The 22607-nt window shown below is 36.5% G+C and overlaps 1 protein-coding gene across 5 annotated transcripts in view; it reads right to left on the reverse strand.

Annotated features, from left to right (window-relative positions):
- dpp6a (dipeptidyl-peptidase 6a) overlaps positions 1-22607 on the reverse strand; it is a 480122-nt gene that overhangs the window by 4851 nt on the left and 452664 nt on the right. For all 5 annotated transcript variants that reach the window (XM_087309078.1, XM_087309080.1, XM_087309079.1 and 2 more), the window contains 6 exons: positions 18250-18444; positions 18017-18071; positions 15306-15405; positions 9447-9505; positions 9300-9372; positions 9141-9214 (listed from right to left, as the gene is read on the reverse strand). In XM_087309078.1, the coding sequence (XP_087165204.1) occupies positions 9141-9214; positions 9300-9372; positions 9447-9505; positions 15306-15405; positions 18017-18071; positions 18250-18444 (556 nt within the window). The remainder of the gene's footprint in view (positions 1-9140; positions 9215-9299; positions 9373-9446; positions 9506-15305; positions 15406-18016; positions 18072-18249; positions 18445-22607) is intronic.

Consider the following 22607-nt stretch of genomic DNA (forward strand, 5'->3'; position numbering starts at 1 on the left):
AGTAAACATATTTGAACAAAAAAAATTTAGAAATTAAGTCATAGGGAAACGGTTTTGAACACATAAAGAAAGGAAGGTGTAAAAAGGCATGGAAAGTCTCAGTGGGTATCCAGTAACCCTGCCTCTCATCAGTGTAAATATTTGCTGCTTCAGTCTAACATTTACCAGGATGATGAAGATGGAATCAGGGTGGACATTTCAGCAAGACAATGATCCGAAACTTAACTTGTTTCAGAAAAGAAAATAAAGCTGCTAAGATGGCCAAGCCAATCACCTCACCTGAATCCATTAAAAAAATAAGAAGATCACAGTTCATAGATGAGAATCACAGAACTGTCAGTTTTTTTAAACGTTGAAGTCTTTGGAAAAAAAATTGAGCAATGCATATGACTGCATTCTCCATACAAGAGGCATTTTGAAGCTGTCATTAAAAAAAAAAAGCCTTTTATATTACGTATTAAATGCATTCCGTTGCCACCGTGGCATAAAAGTGCTGACAGGATACTACTCGCGAGGCCTGGCACACTTTAAAGTTTTGTTTTGTGCTATGTAGTGTCATTGAAACCTTTCAGTCAGTGTGATACTTTTTGTTATGTGTCTACTTTTGTGTTTTCTCCATTTGTATACCATCAGTTTTATGCTCATCTAAGGTTGGAGAGCGAGACAGAGACGCAACATACATTGTGCACATGTCACACGTAGGCTTTGAATATCACTTGGTGGACACACAGGGGTGAGTTCCAACTGCTGTACATTTATTTTTCTGTTATCTTAGTGTAGGTAAGTTAGTGCACCAGAAACGTAAAGCATTTCTTCTCAATATTGTCATATTTTTCTATTTGGATAGTTAGGCTTGAAATTTGGCAATAGAATAGGTTGTTTTGTTTTATTCATTTCTATTGTTTTAATGTGTCCCGCGTCTCCAACTCTCCCATCGACCTGTTTAAACACTTTGTGTTTCATTAGTTGCCTGTGATTTTCAATATATATATATTTATTCAATATATATATATATATATATACAGTTGAAGTCAAAACTATTAGCCCTCCTATGAAATTTGTATTCTTTTACAAATATTTCAAAAGTGCTGTTGAACAGAGCAAGAAAATTGTTTTCACGGCATTTCCTTTTGTATTTTTCTTCTGGAAAAGGTTTTTTTTCTTTTATTTTGGGTGAAATAATTATTTATTTACTTTTTTAAGTAAAAACTGCTAAGGTCAATATTATTAGCCCTCTTAAGTAATTATTTGTTTGATTGGCTCCAGGAAAAAACTACTGTTGTCCAATGACTTGCCTAATTGCACTAACTTGCCTAGTTAAGGTAATTAACCTAATTAAGCCTTTAAATTGCACTTAAAGCTTAAAACTGGTGTCTTGAAAAACAAATAGTACGATAATGCATTCTGTCATCATGACAAAGACAAAAGAAATAAGTTTAGACTTGAGAAAAAGAATTGTAGAGGCTCACAAAGAAGGAGAAGGATATACATGTTTATCAAAGCGTTTTCAAGTGTCAAGAAGTGCCGTGAGAAGTATTATCAAGAAGTTTAATGAGATCCACACTGTGGAGAACATGACTGGCAGAGGTAGAAAGCGAAAGATTTCCAAAACTTTAAAAAGTAAATTAGTAAGAGAGGTTTCTAAAGACCCAAGAACAACTGCCAAGACACTAGTGAATGACTTAGCCAAGTCTGGAATTAATGTCTCAGCAAAGACGGTCACTAGAGCCCTGCACAGGAGTGAACTGAAAGGTTGTCGACCAAGAAAGACTCCTCTTTTAAAAAAGAGACACCTCCAAGCTAGACTGAAGTTTGCCAGGGGCAATCTAGAGAAAAATAATGAATACTGGAAAGTGGAAACGTATCCTTTGGTCAGATGAGACAAAACTAGAGCTCTTTGGCCATAGAGATGTTGCCTATGTTTGGAGGAAGAAGGGAGAGGCATTTAATCCAAAGAACACCGTTCCCACAGTGAAACATGGCGGTGGGAGTATAATGCTATGGGAATGTTTCAGTGCATGTGGAACTGGGAATCTTATCAGGGTTGAAGGAAACATGAAAAAGGAAGACTACCAGAAGATTTTGAAAAATAACCTCAAACAGTCTGCAACAAAACTTGGTTTGGGTCGACGTTTTGTATTCCAGCATGATAATGACCCAAAGCATACCTCACTTCTGGTAAAGAACTACCTTCAACAGAACAAAGTGAAAGTCCTTGACTGGCCTGCACAAAGCCCAGACTTGAATCCAATAGAAAATCTGTGGGGGACACTGAAGTCAAGAGTTCATGCCAGAAGACCAACAAATCTGGAAGAGCTTGAGAGATTTGCTAAGGAAGAATGGGCTAACACTCCTCAGGAGACATGCTTGAAACTTGTTGAGAGCTACAATAAACGACTGATGGCTGTTATCAAGCAAAAGGGTTACACTATTGACTATTAACATCAGAGGGCTAATAATTTTGACCTCCAAGCTTTTTTTTATTTTTGATTATAATTGTGTTTCTGTTTGTATTACAAACACTCAAAGCTTCCTGAATAAACTGTTATGTTTAAAAATTATGTGTTGAAAAAATCTTTAATTCATTATAAAGCACTTGGGAGTTATTTGAAAAATAATGAAATATTTTATAGGGGGCTAATAATTTTGTCTTCAACTGTATATATATATATATATATATATATATATATATATATATATATATATATATAGTTGAAGTATATATATATATATATATATATATATACATACACTTATTATGTCTATTTTTTGTAAATAAAACTCACTTTACTGCATTTAGTTTATTCGTGGCATTTTTTCCCTCACTTGTTGATATTGTGTGTTTGCTTATGTGTTTCATCCAAAATCAATGTTACTCTCCTCACCCTTTACTCACCACCTTTAAGACTGTAACATGATGGTTTAGGCTTTTACCAAAATCTGGCTTAGTTTCATATCAACAGAACCTTTAAAAATATATATTTACCAGGATGAATCATGACTTGTTCAATACTTATTTTACCCACTTATTTATTTTTATCAGAATAGCCAATCAAAGCTTCACAGAAAAATGCACGCTAAGTTAGCATTTTGCAGTGAGAATATGTAAAAACCAAGGTTAGTTTTGATTCTATCTTAGCAAAAATATGCAATTTGCTGCAGTTGCTTCACAGATGAAATCCTGCCAGCTTGTAAATCAATAAGAATGCAGACTGCTTATGTAAAGCACATTAAAATATCATTGTTCACTATTTCTGCCGATAGTATACCTAAGCAAGATGTCATTTAAAAGTTGAATATTCAAAACCCTCATAGTCTTACTGTGGGTTTAAAACATGATGAATTCCAATACAGAGATGAGTGAGAGATGTACAAATAAAGGTTGTTCTGATAGATGACAGTTCATATTTGAGACCCTCAATATAACATGTCTAAAACATTATTTGTGTTTGTGTGTGTAACGATAGATAGATAGATAGATAGATAGATAGATAGATAGATAGATAGATAGATAGATAGATAGATAGATAGATAGATAGATAGATAGATAGATAGATAGATAGATAGATAGATAGATAGATAGATAGATAGATAGATACCATTAGAGTACCATTACCATTAGAGACAATTTAAATTTGACCTCTTCTTTAAGATAAATGCAGAAAGTATGTAAAATATGTAGACATAAACAATCACATTATGGTTTCTCTGTTCAGGTGAGGACAGAGATAATTATATATGGCCATTATTCCATTGCTAACACAAATCCAATTGCTGCCTTTATAGTGATGCAAATCCCATTCAGTACTTAAGTACTTTTGTTGCATCAACATTAATGCAATCTGCCTAATATTATGCAGCATTCCCCTTTGTGCTGCCAAACATTACTGATGTGTTGAGGCATGGAGTCCATGAGGCTTCTGAACCTTTAATTTGGTGCCTGGTGCCAAACACCATTAGCAGATCCCTTTTTAAATACTTCACATATTTTCCTCGGTCCAGCACATTCCATAATTTGGGGAATTCGGAGGTCACAGCAACACCTTGGACCCTTTGTCATTTCTCACACCATTACAGAACAATTTTTGCTCTGTGGCAGAATTTTCTTTTATTCAATTTGAGCAACAGTAAAGGTGTGATTATGTGCATCATTAAGCCTTGTGTGGCTGTGACTGTGTTGTAGATGCTGTGATCTGAGCCATAAATATTTGGCCCTTGTTAAATTCATTTATTCGCTGCTTACCATTTAACTGGTGGCTACTATATTTAAGCTCTTAAAAAGTGCCTTTTGACACTGCATTCACTTCACCTTTCAGTGCTTTTAATATAGATGGCCAGTGCATTTTTTAATGTAAAAACATGAGCACTTTTCTACTTTGTCTATTGCATGGAGAAAGCGGTCACATTTGATGCTCAGGTGTGATTTTTAGATCTGTTTTTAGATCTAAAAATCTTATCTACAGGTCTCGTCTATGATCTCTGATCTTTACTTCTTATTTTCTATTGGATTCAGATCAGGTGATTGCCTGGGCCATTCTAGCAGCTTCATTTTCTTTTCTGAAACCGACTGATCGTTTCTTTGGCTGTGTTGGGAGCATTAGCTACATTTCTATCCACCTATTTTATAAAAAAAAAAAACGTTTGATGTGCATACATTTTGAAAATGTGCATAAAAAACATGCGCATAACTAAGTAGGATACACTTTTTATTTGATGAGAAAAGATGCACGTAAACTGCAATGGAAAGACTTTTGCCGAATAATTTCCAGTATGTGCATTGAATAAAGGTCATTGTTTTGGGTGAAGCAGTGGCGCAGTAGGTAGTGCTGTCGCCTCACAGCAAGAAGGTCGCTGGGTCGAGCCTCGGCTCAGTTGGCGTTTCTGTGTGGAGTTTGCATGTTCTCCATGCGTTCGCGTGGGTTTCCTCCGGGTGCTCCGATTTCCCCCACAGTCCAAAGACATGCAGTACAGGTGAATTGGGTGGGCTAAATTGTCCGTAGTGTGTGTGTGAATGTGTGTGTGGATGTTTCCCAGAGATGGGTTGCGGCTGGAAGGGCATCCGCTGCATAAAAACTTGCTGGATAAGGTGGCGGTTCATTGTAGTTTATTAAATCTGATTATAAAAGACACGAGTATAAAGTAACCCATTTCACTTCAAATTCATAGTGATTTGCTTACACATTCTTAAATCAAAAATATAGATTTATAATATTAATATAATATTAATTATGAAGCGGTGCTTTATATAATTAAATCATTTTATTTTTAATGTAAAATGAAATCGATGAATCCATGGTGAGTTAAGTGACGTTATAAGGTACACTGCCGTTCCATTTGAAGAAGTACCCGACTTGTGTCCTTGCATGCACGGTAGTTTGTTCTTCCAAGTCTGAACTTCCAAGGACGCAAGTCTGAACTTTGTGTACTTAGTATTGAGAAACAGCCGATGAGTACTGCAGAGCTGCTGTAATGCAAGCATTCGTGGTTCGTTACGATCTGTTTATGTAACTATAGCAACTGCAGCGCCCGTCGCCATATGTTGCCAGAAACTACGTGAAAAAACGCTTATAAAATAGGCACTTAGGTAACGGTGACAGATAACACGTTTGTTGCAATGCTCTTAATTAAATCCCTTAAGTTAAATTACTGAAGGACTATCATGCAAGCGGACACATGTCGATGGTAAATGACGTCACTTGCGGAGGAAGGGTTGGTGCCTAAGGCCCCGTTTACACTAGTGCGTTTTAGTTTTAAAATGGCGTTTTAGAATGAAAACGATCCGCGTCCACACCCGCGTTTCACCCAGCGCTTCTGAACTGCTCTCCGTCCACACCAATACGCTGAAAACGCACATCGCGTGACCACACACACACTCTCGGGCAAGCGCCACAGCATTTCTACCCAGATGAGAGCTCTGCTAGTCGGACTGCGCATCAAGCATCTCCCGCTGGATCTAATCTCGCTATATTTGCTAAACGTGATATTTCATTCATCTTGTTTTCTTTATCTAACGACATAGGCCTATTCCCTGACTTTGGTCATTGGAATATATTACTTGTTTACAGGTAACGTGCTTTGTTTAAGCGCAAAGAGAAGTTAATAATTAATCCAGGTACATTGACTGATCGCTTGCCTTTATTTCCTACAATGTATAAACTTATAGTATGTTATACTTTTATAATGGCCATTATCGATTATTAAAACTGATATTCAGCAAAAGAGAGGGTATGTTTTGTATTTTCACTGAAATTGAAAGGAGACAGTTGTTATCGGCTCCGTTTTGTTATAAATATCCACACAGTGAAGATGACGCTCATATTATACAGCATGACGCCTCAACATTTCTGCTGTCTGTTAAGTTGCTAATATTACAATGAAAATAGGCAGTTCCTTGAATCATGTTTACATTTTATTGTTGAGAAAGTGAAACAACGTAGCCAGGGTGATGTGAATGAAGTTATAAAGTAACGTACACTGTTCCCTTTGAAGATTTACGCGTGTCCTCGGTATGTTTTCCATATCAAACTGAGAAGGGGGAGACTGCAGCCTTGATCAAACTTGCGAAGTCTGAACTTACAAGAAGAGGATGCGAGACTGAACTGTGCAAGCCTAAAAGTGCAAGTGCAAATCTGCAGCCTGACTCTACTGCAATCAATACATGTGTGAAAACATCCAGAAGCTTCTCCTGCAATGCTATAAACTTTACTGTACATGTGTGGCGTCTCAGAACCTTAACAAAAGCTCATGAATGGAAAAGAACAGCTTGACACACTGACGATCACACACGTCCCGATCAATATCTGCCCTAATGAATTCCACACTCATTCGCCAGCCAGCAATTAATAGCAAATCTGTTAAGGAGCTGAAAGCAGCGAGCAAATCTCCTACTGTGGGAATATAATGGGATTATTCAGCATGTTAGCATGTGGCTCATGAGAGTGGCCTGTATAATCTGTTTAAATGAGCTGCATGCATTGAGTGTATCTAATCCCTCAGCTGGCAGCCCTGCTGGATGAACACAGGAGCTCAGTATCCAGTCACTCCACACACCTTTGGCCAACACTGGTGTATGGTCAGATACATTTGGATACAGGGTGTGCAGTCGGCTTCCAGAGGTTTAAAAGAAAAAAAAAACATTCATGGGACAGAGATTTTCTACAATACTGTGTAATCCTGTCATAACAACCCTGCCATAAGACATCATATGATGATTTATGAATTTTAACAAACCACAAGTGTGTTTTTAGATTCTTTGTGAAGTTAAAAAAGGGAAGAACTATAATATCCACAATCCTAGAGAGAAATCCCCTAATAGAGTGCAATAGTCAACTCAAACCACAAAGTTTGGCTAAAATGGATATCTATTTTTAGATAATAACTTATTAAAACGTAAAGACAGACCTACCGTGAGCAACAGTGAGTATGTTTACAAGGCCACCAATAATCCTATTTGAATACGATACAAGACGATGCAGTTGTCCCTCGCTATAACGCACTTCACTTTTCACTGCCTCGCAGTTTCGCTGATTTTTTCCGTACAATTTGACTTGCTTGTTTTTTTTATTTTGTTCTGCATCCTGACTGGCTGTAGTCCATTGTCAATTAATCCCTGTGGCGTGTCTCCTGTACAGTACAGAACTGGTTCGGCTTGCCAAATTTAGATAAATCTTCAATCGCTAGCAGTGTGACTCTGAAGTGCTGTATTGTATGTTTGCTAGTTTTCTTCAAACAATGTCGATGAAAAGTTCTGCAGGAAAAGTTTTGCACCCGTCAAAGGCACCTGCGGTAGCACCCAAAAGCCAGAGGAAGTTGCTAACCATCGCACGAAAAAATTTCTCAACTTTTTGGAAGTTGCACGACTGAAGGGCGCCATTACGGAATACATAAATGAAGATCAAATGGTTTTGCTCTTTGGTTTCATTCTATAACACTTCACTTACCTGTTTACGAAGGTTTGAGAGTGTTTGAGAGTGACTTCTCTCTGTGTCGTGTCCTTTGGAAGCCCAAATAGCAGAATTTGGACAGCATTTTAGCCCTCTCTGCTACATTACAGCACCTCTGGCTTGCTGAGCGGGGTGTAGGCGCATAGTAAATGCATTCAAGTTTTGTAGTCCCCAAACTTTGTTTGCTGTAGGCTTTGCTAAGCTAACTCTGTAAAAGCCAATGTCTCCCTTAGCATTAAACTTTGAGCGTATTAAATTCAAAGATGTTGTTAATGTTCACACAGCTACAATACACATAAAGTTTAAAATATGATTTCATAGTGGACCACCCCTTTAAAATATAAAACATTACGTCCAGGGCTTTACATTAACTTTTTTGGTCACCAGCCACTGTGGCTAGTAAATTTCCAACATAGCCACTTGCCATTTTCACTAGCCACAATTTTGTTGTTTGGAAAATATATTTTATATAAATAAATGTGACTTTGACATGCTAAAATGACTTGATTTAGATGTTGTGTTGTCCCAGATCAGCAGTTACTACACACAAATGGTTGGTTAATCTCATATTAAAGAAATGTTATTGTAAAGGATGATAATTAAACTATATTAACAAAAATAACTGTAAGCAAAAGAAAGCAGGTAAAAATATACCACAAGTGATAATGAAAGGATGATCACGTGCCTGAGAATAATTAAAACAAAAGCAGTGATTGCTGCTGTTGCTTACAAATATATATATATTTCATTCTTGAGCTATTAAAAGCAGCAGGACTGTGGGTACACGAGCATAGTTTTTTGTCTAGTCTTTTTCAAATAGAACCGATCGCAAGTGAACAGAAAAAAAGCGCAAGTAAACAGGAGCGCGAGTAATAATCCTCTTATACGGTATTCACCTGCTTTGTCTTACGTGAACACAGTTATTGTTTTCAGTTGTGGTGTTTCTCGATTCTAAGATCACAATTGCAAGTATATTGGGCCATCCTTACTGTCGAACCCTGCTTTAAGAAAACTACAATGTAAAAATTATTTCCAACCTGCCAAAGTGGCTAGTGTGAGCGGCTGTCTAACCCGCCAAAGCTGAAATCTACCCGCATTTGGCGGGTGTTAATGTAAAGCCCTGATTACGTCCCATCACAACTCAGAACTTAACTTAGAATCTAAGAAAAGAGGAAAAAGTTGTGCAAAAACTCTTACCTGCAAAGAATAATTGGCTCTCTCGCTGATTAGCCTGGAGATGAATTTGGCCGTGTGCTGAAAATGAACTTTTTCTAAAAGGTAAATGAAATATGTATCAGTTGGCGCCGGCATTCTTTGTTTTACAAACCCTGTCTTTCCTTCGCAAAGGGAACGTACCATCTGCTGTCGGATGAATGATTAAAAACTTCTTATCAATGAACTGGGATGCTCTGTATGCAAGGTTGGCCATCTGTGGAAACATTAAAAAGCACACTGTCGGTAACTGCGAATCTAAAACACAGATTATAAGTGAAGAAGAAGTACCTCGTATGCTCTCCGGTCTGGCTTGGGAGGGCCCAGATATCTCTCGGAGAAAGCTGAGGCTGCAAAGCAGGAAATAAGAACGGGAATAAGTCAACAGTCACATTTGTCACAAGCAGGGTTCATTTCCGAGCATTTCCTTTGATAGAAATCACCGCGTGGCCATTTCACAATACAGGCTGATGCTAAGGGTGACTTATGGGCAGATTTCTGTGTTGTTGCCGCTGTGAGATGTGAAGTATTGTTTATGATGAACACACATGCGCTTCATTTTTCATCCCGCTGTTCTTTTAGAGTTCTTTGAGTGTCTCGATCCTCCATCAGGTCCTGCTCTCAGAATACTGATGGATCCACTGACAGAAAGCTATACAGAAATAAATTGAACACACAGGATGCATTCTTTATAAAATGTTTAAAAACGTTGGTCCTGATGTGTTTGATCTCTCTATATATTTTTTTTTCAGTTCAGTGTGCTACATTACATCAAGTTACAATAGAAGTTGTGTGTCATCACTGAGCATCAATGGCAGTTTTACAAACAGAGCTGGGGGGTTGGAACAACATGTTTAACATTTCTGATTTCATTCTTGGAAAGTAATTGACTAAAATGTATCTTTTAAAAAAAAGGCTGGTCTGCTTTATAGTCTAAGGGTGCTTTCACACCTGTGAATCGATTCAGTTGTTCCGAAACAGAGATTACAATTGTTGCTCTTTGCTCTTAGAGCGGTTCGCTTTCACACTGCAAAGTTTCTAATCGGACCAAAAGAGCTAAAACAAGTTACGTGCGAGTAAACTCTCCTTACATTGGTCAGAGTGTCAGGGTTTATTTTGCAGCGTCCCGCTCAGCTCTCAGGAGAGGTGGTAGTTTGGTGGTGATTGACAGGGTGCGCGCGCGACGTGTCTGAGGAGAGACGCGGTGGGGAGGGGTGAGAAGGGTGCTCGACGATGCCTATTTGAGGACCGGGAGGGAGAAGCAAGATTACCGGGAGATCATCACTCGTTTGCGGGCATCCGGAGACTCGCGAAACTTCCATACTCATAATTCTCTCTTCATATAGCCATAAGCCTATTACATATCCATAAAACACTGTGATATAACCGCGCTCGGATCAGATCGCTTTCTCACTGCAATCGAACCGCTCCAGGGTTTGAGCCGAGACCACCTCATTCAAGCAATCTCGGAGCGATTACTTTGGCGCGGAACAGAGTGCAATTGCCCTGTTCACATATGCCAAACGAACCGCGCTAACTGGGCAAACGAGACACGTTCTGAAACAAAAGTGTAGGTGTGAAAGCACCCTAAGGGTGCATTCACACCTAGATGTGTGTTTCGAAATCTGGTGCACTTCCCTTGTTAGCGCGGTTTGATTGGCATATGTGAATCCACCAATCGCCTTCTGATCAGCACCAAAACAATCAGCTTAAGATCGCCCGAATGAGGTGGTCTCGGCTTGATTGAAATGAACTCTGGAGCAGATCGACTGCAGTGACAAAGCAATAAGATCCAACAAACCAGGCTATATCACAGTGTTTGATAGTTATGTAATAGCCACAGCTATATGAAGAGAGCATTATGAGTAGGGTGGGATGTCATTTTACCTGTAAATGTGCGTTTTGTATGAAATACGAATCTATGCTAAAGTATTAACAAGAGCTGTTTATCAGTTTAAGAAAACTGACTGATATTACCATCTCATATTTTTCCTGATATCACTCGTTGATGTCAAAATGATTAAGATGGCTGGTAAATTCATAAAAGGTAGGCTTTACTGTACCATGCACCAAACATGAATTTCAGTTTAAGAAAAAGCATGAGGTAAGTTGTTAGAAACATTTAATATCTGGCAATTATCTGGTTTTAATCACTTAATTTATGACAGTTTACATCTTGCAATAGTGTGGTCCTGAAAAATCTCAGACTCAAGGGCTATCCCCTAAGTCCTACGCCTTCAAGCTAAAGAGAACTGGGACACCCTCACCCCTTAACACAAAACTGAACTCACAAAATGAGGGGTAGGGTTCAGGGGAAGGGCTAAGGACCTAACAATATTCAGGTGCAGAAATGGAATTATATGTCCAAATATATTCTTAGATCGAGTAAAAATACTGTTTTGTTTTGAGCTTCAGAAGAAGTAATTAAAAATGTAAAGTTTTTCTCTAGAACAAGCAAAATGATTTGCAAGTGGGGTAAGTAAAATAATCTTGCTTTTACTTTGAAATGTAGATATTTGGACTACACTGCCAAAAATAATTTAATGATTTAAATGATTTAAAGATGATACCTTCACTCTAAAAAGGATTTTTGCTGCTTGTCCAATCTACTTATTTAGAATAAGCGGATTAAACACAATTCTTGAGTTTTTTTGTGGTGACAACTTAATAGTTTTATGTTCAATCCACTTCAGTTTGTAAAAGACAATTTACGTTAACTTAATTAATTTGTGTTGGGACACCATGAAGGAATTGAGTGGAACACAGGCTTTTTTACAGTGATTGATTTACTAAAAAGTATTATGTTAAGAGATTTTAAACAATTTATTTATAATTTGTTTGTTTAAATTCAACCCATATAAATTATTTGCAACATTTTTGCAGACGTCATTTTCTTTTTCTGTGTAGAAGCAAAACAAAAATTTAACTAAGTAATTTTTTGGCATAAATCCTGTAAATTCTGTATGAATAATTAAATACTTTACAATAAACCTTTTTGACACATTCAAACATCGTCAATTTGTATCCAAATGCTCAGTCACAGGCCTTAAAAACACATGCAACTGATAAACCTTTACTCTATCATGGTTAAACTCAGCAGTGACTCTACAAATCACGTTCAGACACAATTCAGGCATATCTTTCACTGTGACTACTGCGGATGCGCACATTGTGATATTAATGCTGAAATGATATTGTGCAGCCCAAGTCTGTAGTTTTTAAAAAATGGATTCTTAAGTTTAAGTTAAGTTTTATTTTGGCATAAATGTAAAAATCAGGATGAAATGTGAAGGGCATATTATAATAAATAAAACAATAATAACATTGTTAATGTAACAAAAAGTTGCTGTAGTTGTTTTATGTCAAATAAAATGTATTTATTTGACCTAAGCAGTGAAAACAGCTTTCAACTTCTTTGAGCTTTGATTATATGTAAAACTGTGGTTTGACCATGTGTGCCAAATGAATGTAAAGCAAATAAACCGTCTGGAAAACTATTGCAAAAAAAAAAAAAAACAACTTTAACCAGCCGCCTTGTAATGACTCTCGAATAATCCTGCTAAACCCCTGCTAGGGGACTGAGGTGATGAATTCACTTTTTTTTTAAAAAATACTTTGCCTCATTTCAGAACCCCACTGGATGTTAATAAATGCACAGCCTTAAACTGCTTTTCATTGCAGAATATAAGAAGTTAGATCCATTCCATTCTCTTATGCTCCATCTGGTTATTTCTGAATTTGTTGTATGTGTCCATACAGCCCCATATGTGAAAAATAAGCCGTCTAATTTGCTCCCAGAGGGCCATCTTCTAGCAGAGTTTGGGTTTGTGTTCCACTTGTCAACAATACCCCTTCCCCCTTTTTCAGTAATGGCATGCAGCTTATATGGAGAAAGCAGTCACATTTGTTGCTTCAGGTGTGATTTTTACCCTATACTAGTCTAAAAAGCATAACAGTTCTGCGAGTCTTGTCTATCTTCTTATTTTGGTTCATTGTCTTTATGAAATGTCCACTCTGGTTTCATGTTCATCATCCTGATAATGTAGATAATAGTGTCAGCAGCTGATATTAATTTAGACTGAAAACGGGTAGAGGGTTGCTGAATAACTACTGAGTAACTGAGAGATTTCAGCTGCTGTCTGGGCTTTCACTGCCTTGTCACACCTCCCTTTCTTCATGTGTTCAATACTTTTTTTAAAGTGTCAACTTATTTTATTACACAACTTAATTTCTAAACTTTCTTTCTCTTTCTTTCTTTCTTTCTTTCTTTCTTTCTTTCTTTCTTTCTTTCTTTCTTTCTTTCTTTCTTTCTTTCACACTTAATTTGTCAATGATAATACACAAAAATGTTTTTCCATCGTGGTCCTTGATATAAAGTATAGATCAGGGGTCACCAACCTTTATGAAACTGAGAGCTACTTCTTGTGTACCGATTAATGTGGAGGGCTACCAGTTTGATAAACACTTCTCAAATAACAAATTTTCTCAATTTACTTTTAATTATACTTTATGTTTTTGGTAATAATTAATGATATTCATCCATGTGAACACACTGATCATGTTAATGATTCTCACAAAAGTTATCAACAATGGTTTAACAGGGTAGGAAATACCCTGTATTTAATGTATCAATGTGCAACACTTTATTTTTATATATCTCTGCAAATATTTACATTTTTAAATGATTACTTCTATATTGGATGAAGCTTACTGGTAAGTGGCGCTATGGTGAGCTATTTTTAGAACAGGCCTGCGGGCAACACATGTGATCCTCGCGGGCTACCTGGTAGTGTTGGTGACCCCTGGTATAGTTTATACTGTTATATAACAGACACTAAATTATAAAAATACAAATACATTCACAAATAACCATTAAAACACACCGTAAAATCCCTCAACATACTATTTTGCCTAATGGTGTGTTCACACCAGACACAGATGAAGCGCCAAGCGCAAGTTATTTACATGTTACTTTAATGTAAAGGTGTGAATAGACATGCGGCGGCACGATTTGTGCGAATGAGGTGGCGCAAATGATGTGATTTGTGCAAATGAAGCAGGCACAAATTGAGCGTTTTGCACGTTTGACACAAATTACATGAATCACTTGAGTTGGAAGATTTGAACTTTAGTCGACATTCGCGTCACGTTAACCAATCAGGAGTTTGCTTTTGTAGGGGCAGGATTATGACGTAGCACCTGCAGTTGGTGTCCTGAGGGGAAATCCTCCTGCCGACACAGGGCAACAGCTCATCAAACTGGGCTCGGCCCAGTCTGAAGCACAGCTGAAAGCTTCCATCATCCAGCTATATTTTCTGGAGAAGCTGATGAACTCACAGATCTGGGTGCACCTCTGAGAGAATCTATTGAACTCAGACATGGCGCCGAATTGATATATGCTGTTTATCAGCCTTCCTAAAACCCATAAAGCACAGCTACTATCTCAATAAAATCCATGTTAGCCATGTAGCAGTGTAAAAAGTGTCACCGGGCAGACAGAAGCCCTGCCCATAACGAGGATCTTTGAAGTGAACTTCACGAGCGAATGAAGCCAGCAAATTTATTTACATGTGAATAGTGTCTGGTGAAAACACAGCACAAGCTTTCAGATTTTAAACTAAAACTAACCATATTTGTTAATATCCATAGGCAGTTTATTCTATAGCGATGCCCCAGAATATTTAAAAGGCCATCGACCATACACAGTTTTGAAACAACATAATGTAAAATCCATAAGACTAGTTTTATAACAATGTTGCTCATTTACCCTTGATAAATGTGCATTACTAATTGCTGTTAAAAGTGTAAACTAATCAGTTTTGTTTTCGTTGTAGGTACTGATTACTTTGAAAACTTCAAGTGAAAACAGCTCCTTTAGAAATATATTTTCAAAGTAAAATGGTATCGTGTTCAATACTTATTTTTCCCTCTCTACGATCTTCTGTTAATCAGTATTCGCTTTATGTCCGCTCGCCTTAAAGCTCCATCCCTATATTAAACACCTGAAGCAGCTAATCAAGCTCATCGGGATCATTAGAGGCTTTCAGGCAGGTGTGTGAAGCTAAACTCTGCAGGAATGTAGTCTTCTGGGAGCAGGATTGGACATCTTCTGTCTTAAGACACATAAACATACACACACACATATCCTACCATATAGTGCAAAGTCTGTGATGGGTGAGAGCACTGCAGCACACTTGAGCATAGAGTCTTCAGAGCTGAGCAGAAGGCTGGTTATGTAACCTCCATACACCTGAAACACAAACACTCAACTCAAGACCTCTGAGACGGCACAAGTCTCATTACAAGTCACAGAAGTTTCCGATACGGCCCGTGCTCATTAAAGTGAGCCGGAAATTCAGTCTTTGAGCATGCATTAATTAATCCTCTGAAAAGCGACAATCTTCTGAGGAAAGTAATGGGCATGGGCAAAAACGAACGTGTAGCCAGAAATGTAGATGGTCTCAATTAAGTCCTTTGCACTGCGTGAAACCAATTTGTTCTGCTCTTCTTCTCTAGAAGAGGTTTTTGTGACATGTTAAAGTCAGTTTTAAGTGAACTCTCACTCCAAAACCTAGCAAACGGTCTATTTATGGATCATTTTAAGTATGAATCATTTTAAGTGTGAAGGCTGTTCTAAATGAAGGGCGGCAGAGGCAGATTGTGCCTTTTAACAAAATTTTAAAAAGCCTCAAAGTGGGGTTTGTGACACATTCATGAGCTGTGAACTAATCTACATGAGCTAATCTACACTGTGAAAACATCTTGCTGACTTCATCTTTTTTTAGTTGAGTCTAATGAACTTTTCTAGTCACCTCGACTTACATCAATCAAACTAAACTGATTAAAATATTAAGTTAAACTTTGTATAATCTAAAATATTTAGTTGAAACCTGATTAATTTATTAAAATAAGCTAAAGCAGGGGTGGCCAACCCTGTTCCTGGAGATCTACCTTCCTGCAGATTTCAGTTGCAACCCATATCAAACACACCTGCCTGTAATTATCAAGTGGTGTTCAGGTCCTAATTAATTGGTTCAGGTGTGTTTGATATGGGTAGCAACTGAAATCTGCCGGAAGGTAGATCTCCAGGAACAGGGTTGGCCACCTCTGAGCTAAAGCAACATAACATTATATGTTTTCTTGACTTTTTGTCATTACATTTTTTACAGTGTATGGCAAGCAATGTCTTTATATGCATTATTTAATTTAATACGCATATTGATATGTAATAACATATTATTTCAACCAAGATCAATAGTGAAACCATACAAAGTTGCAAAAGAAGAATAAATAATACAAATTACTAAATTAAATTAGCCCCATGTTTATTTTTTCCTCCAGTTTCTGTTTAACGGAGAGAAGATTTTTTTCAACACATTTCTAAGCATAATAGTTTTAATATCTCATCGCTAATAACTGATTTATTTTATCTTTGTCATGATGACAGTAAATAATATTTGACTAGATATTTTTCAAGACACTTCTATACAGCTTAAAGTGACATTTAAAGGCTTAACTAGGTTAATTAGGTTAACTAAGCAGGTTAGGGTAATTAGTCGGCACACATGGAATCTGCGCGTGCAGATTTTCCGCAAAATTCCGCAGATTTTTAGCCCATCATTAATTCTGTTTATTTACTTGAGTAAATGTATAAATCTAAATTTATTCAGTTTTCAGTAATTTATTACTTTTTATTTTTAATATATTAAGGTTTTAGTTATGATACTCCGCTGAATACTCCCAAAATAATTCCGCAGAAATCTGCAGATTTTTACCAAAAAAGATTCCATCTGGCCCTGATAATTAGGTATTACGTATACCTAACGATGTACATAACATAACGATGGTTTGTTCTGTAGACTATTGAAAAAAAATACAGCTTAAAAGGGCTAATAATTTTGTCCTTAAAATTGTATTTTAATAAATAAAAAATGCTTTTATTCTAGTCAAAATAAAACAAATAAGACTTTCTCCCGAAAAAAAAAATATATATATATTATTAGACATACTGAGAAAATTTCCTGGCTCTGGTAAACATCATTTGTGAAATATTTAAAAAAGAAAATAATCTCAAAGGGGGCTAATAATTCTGACTTCAACTGTATAAATAAATATATATACATATATATTTGTTCACATTTAATGTTCAATGTTCACTTTTATCAATTAGAGATAAAACAACAGAACCGGGTATAAACCACCAAACCTTCAAGTTGAGAAATTTTGTTTTTACCATTTTAAAATCTGGTCATGTTTGACATTCAGTACATTGTTAAAGAATATTCATCCAGTCATTTGTGATTTTTCTTAAGAGGAATTTTCTACACAAAGAAATACTTTAAAAATGAACATATATGTGGTGGGCTCTGGCAATTGAAAATATAAAGTATAACTGACTGTAAGTCTACACGAGACCAGCTATTTGTGTGGAAGGTGGACGCATTGCTGTCTGTGTACGTATATAACTTTAAATCAGCTGCAAACCAGTCAACATTTCCATTTTAGTAAGGATTCTGCATTGGACAGCAAAGTCATTTATGACACTTTGGACGTCTCAACACCGTTGCAGTTTTTGGATGGCCAGAGAGCTCTCAGATTTAATTTGTATTCTGAAGATGAACGAAGGTCTCTGGGGACTGGAACGACATGAGGGTGAGTAATTAATAACAGAATTTTTATTTTGTGTGAACTATCCTGTTTGCTGAATAAAATGGAGTCATTTTAGGCAGATTGAAACTGCTAAAGATAAGTATTTGGTCACCAAAAACAAGAAAACACTCTCGTATTTGAATACACCTTTCACTCCTGAACGTTGTGTATTATGTATGACCTATTGTAAGAGAAATTAAGCATGTAATTACCTGTCCAAAAGCTCCAATTCTGGTCTTGTCAATATACGGCTCCTGCATCATAATACTGACACAAAGACACAGCGTTAAACAGTCACGTCAGCGTCAATCATATCCTTGAGTTTTAATTGGTATGGTTTTAAAACGGCTGTAGATCTGCCATGCAGTTAAGCACGTTTGTGCAGCTGTGTGTTGGCACTGATGGATTTTCCTAGTGCTGGGTGTGCAGATGGCTGATCAAATACCTGAGGACATCCAGCTGGTCTTTCTCCTCGAACATCCCCAGCCTGCGCTGCACCTTATGAAGCAAGTTAGTTCCCTGGAAGCCACTTCCACGTCCATCAAAGCGCACTGCAACCACCCCAAAACTGCTGACCAGCACTGATGCCCAGTCGATGTGAAACTGCTCTGAGACCGACTGACTGCCTGGTGTCCCATCTCTGAAATAGACAGAAACAAAGATAAACCACTGAGGTTTCTTAAAAAAAAAATAAGAAGGAAAAAAAGGAGGATTATATTTGTGCTGGAACATACTGACTGTCTCAAATTCTAGTAAGCTTTCTATCTAGAAAACATATCTGGCAATTATTGCCATATTCTGACATGTTGTCCAAAGCACACTGGCCACATTTTAATGCATTTTCAGTCAGTTGAATCAGATTGCGTATCTCCGGTCCAAAAATAAAAATGCTGTCTACCATTGTGAAAAAGTGTGTGAAATTTAGGCCTACTTAAAATGTATAATATGTATACATGCATATTATATACAACCCTAAATCAGAAAAGGTTGAGACGGTATGGAAATCGCAAATAAAAAAAGTAGTGATTTCTACATGTACTTTGACTTGTATTTTTTATTCTTTTTACTGTAGACAATATGAACACAAAATATGTCACGTTGTGTCTGGTCAACTTCATTAGTAAATATACATCATTTCCTCACATTCAGACCTGCAACACATTCCAAGAAAAGTTGGAATAAGAGCAATTTAGGGCTGGTAATCTGGTAAATTGTGGTAATGATAATGACGTGATTTGAAACAGGTGATGTCAACAAGTGATTGTAATTAAGATTAGAAACAAAAGCAGCATCCAAGGAAGGTCTGGTCCTTTAGGATGGTCAGAGAATCGCTAGTTTGCCAACAAATAGATGGGAAAATTATTGAAACAGAAAGACATTTGGATATTTCACCTTCAAATGAAATGTTACACATGTCTACTTAAAGATACCACACTTTTATGACTATTTATCTTATAGCATTTAAGTATAGAATCCCATTCTCACCACTGAATAAAAAGAAAGATTATAGTAACCTTTTTATCTCAGAATTGCGTGATACAAACTCTTAATTCTGACTTTTTGTTCCTCAGAATTGTTAGATGTGAATTTGAAATTGCAATTTTTAAGTCACATTTTGAAAAAAATAAAGCCAGAAATTCATGCAATTGTGAGTTTATTTTTTAGAATTATGACTTTCTAACTTGGAATTACAACTTCTCAGAATTTATTTTCAGTTTCAGATTTACATCTCACAATTTTAAGAAATAAGTTGCAATAACTTTTTTTTTTTAATTGAGTGACAGGAAAGAGTTTTCATATTTAAGTCAAAATAAGTTAAATTAAAACTTTTTTTAAGCAAATTTTGGTCACATTTAAAACTTTTGTCATGTTGTAAAGAAGAGCACTTTTTCCATTTTAATGTGTAAAAATTAGGCAAGCCACTTGATTTAACTCTACTATTGACACTTACAGTTAAAACTAGAATTTTACATACATGTACACTCTTAAAATCAGGAACATAACCATTTAAAAAAAATGTCTGATGATAAATCATATTAAACGTTTACTACTTCAGGTCCATTAGGATTACCCAACCTAAATGCCAGAATAATGAGAATTTTTATTTTTTATTTTTTGAGAATTTTTGATTAATTTCTAGACAGTCAAAAGTTTATCTACATTTCCTTGGTATTTTTATTTATTTATTTTATTTTTTATCTTTGCTTAAAACCTAAAACTTTGGTAAAATGTTTTGGGTATCCTTCCACAAGCTTCTCACAATAGTTTGAAGGAATTCTGGCCCATTCCTCCTGACATAATTGGTCTTGCTCGCAAGCTTTTTCTACTCTGCCCACAAATTTTCTATAGGATTGACTTCAGGGCTTTGTGATGGCCACTTCAAAACATTCACTCTGTTGTCCTTGAAGTACATGAACTAATTTGGCAGTATGCTTAGAGTCAGGGTCTGTTTGGAAGACCCATTTGTGGCCAAATTTTAATTTCCTGGCTGATGTCTTGAGATGTTGCATCAGTATTCTACATAATGTTCTTTCTTCATGATGCCATCTATGCTGTGAAGTGGACAAGCAGCAGCACCAAACCTAAGTTATTCTTTTTCCCAGAGTTATTTAGCAAATTGTAATCTGGATTTTTTTTTTTTTGATTCTGGCTTGTTGATTTTGCCATGTTGTCACACAAGGAATCCGTGTGTTTGAGGTTTTCCTTAAATACTATTATACATTTGTGCCTCCAATTAACTCAAATGTTGTCAATTAGCCAATCAGAAACTTCCAAAACCTTAACACCATCATCTGAGCTTTTTTACAGGCATAATGATCTTATTGTATGTAAACTTGACTTTCAAGAAAAGTTATAACAATTTCTCAAAAAATATCTCTCTCATTATTCTGCTATTAAGCATAACAGAAACAAATTTGATATTCCTAACTTACATAAAAGAGAAAAAAAAAGTTCAGTCACAATAACATCTGGCTTTTTTTGAATGGTTATGTGCCTTTTTACAGTGTATGCAAACTTCTAGTTTCAACTATACATATATACACTATTCTGTATAACTCAGCATGCATATATACAGTGGGAATGATGGCAGCCTGATTCACAGAACTGCTGCCTTTCTGCCTCTCCAGTTTTCAAAATAAAAATCCCACATACATAGTACAGAATGTTTAATACATGCTTAGATAAACTTTAAAATAAGGACAAAAGTCATTGTCGTAATCTCACTAGGAAACATTGTGACCAATCAAATGCAGCCTGAGACATGCATAGTAGTTAAGCTCCGATTAGTCTGTTTTTCACCATAATTTTACACACATCATTTACATGAGAATGCCCTATCAATGCTGTTAATTCCATGTACTGAACTCTTATTATTCAGCTATGACTAGGTGTATCCAGAGATTCATTCTAAGGATCCTTTAAAAGTGTACTGAAGTGTAAGTTTTCACCCGCTGTGAATAGGCAGGCGGTTCACTGAAATCTGATACGCCGTCTCTATATCAACTATAGACCCAACACACAATCTAAATTTACTAGCGGCTCTATAGAGCACAGGTGATTGTCTGCTGCAGTACGTATGATGTGGGTTAATTGAAGGCAGGCTTCAGGTGAACTCATTTGTGGTGTAATTACAGTGGCTGAAAGTGTACGGCTGAAAAGACAAGATTAATAGCACCGACTAAAGTCTATTTCAGAGTAAGACTCTTACTCTTGATGAGTCCTGAAGCGCAGCGCGGGAACAGAGCTGGAGAGAGACTGCTGTTTGTGTGTTAATAGGATGACCTGCAGCGCACACTTTAAAGGGCTCATATCATGAAAAACAGGATTTGCTCTTTGATATAATAGAGCTCATCGCATTACAGGAAAAGTCTGAAGTTCGTGCTTTAAAGCTTCCTTTCTGGATCATTTATTTAAACTTAATTGTAAAAAACAAGTCATTTAGGAATTCTCTCGATGAGCACATGAACACTAATCACCTCCGTGCACATATTAATGTCACTTATTTGATATTTAGCAGTCTGGTATGACCTTGTTTTTCATTTAATCCTACTTATTGACCATTTTTAAGATTTTATTGGCCTATTCAAATGTCTAAAAATGTATATAGCTTTAAATAATGGAAATATATAGGTGGAATTTCCAAAACACTTGCTGAAACACTTTTTTTTTTTGCTCATTGCACATTTAGGGTAGAGTTTAGATTCTCTGCCTGAGCTCAAGCCCGGCCGATTTTTCTGGCAACTAACTAAGGGCCCGGCTGTGATCAAGAATTTGAGTGTTTTTTTTTTTTATTTTATTTTTTTTAGTCATTACTTAATTAGCCTAATTGCATGGAGAGCCATACGCAAATCTATAATGAAAGCATTCGATTACTTTTATATTGTCTATGCTCATTTAAGACAAAATTATTTGTGTTTAAAAGGTCACGAAACACCAAAACACATTTCTCTGAGCTGTTGACAGTCGTATATGTGTCCCACGCTGCTAAAAACACCATTAGGACACATATATTTCACTAAAAAGTGAAAATTTATTGTTTTTGCGTTATTGCGAGCAAATTTGTTTTTCCGGTTTAAAACTAATTTTTGAAGCTGCGTCACGGCCATGAGATCTTAGCGTGTATTCCAGCATGTAGACTGCATCGTGACGTCTCTGAGTGTGCTGCATTCATTCATAAGAAAGACTTGGCTCAAACCAATCAGCGCGCTCTATTGTGTATGCGGTGCAACTTTATTAATATGCATGATAGCTTCGAAGACTGTTTGTACCTGATACAGTGTTCAGAAGGCAGAGAGAGACACC

This window comes from Danio rerio, chromosome 24 (assembly GCF_052040795.2).
Source record: "Danio rerio strain M-AB ecotype USA chromosome 24, GRCz13ab, whole genome shotgun sequence".
In the NCBI taxonomy this organism is placed as follows: domain Eukaryota; kingdom Metazoa; phylum Chordata; class Actinopteri; order Cypriniformes; family Danionidae; genus Danio; species Danio rerio.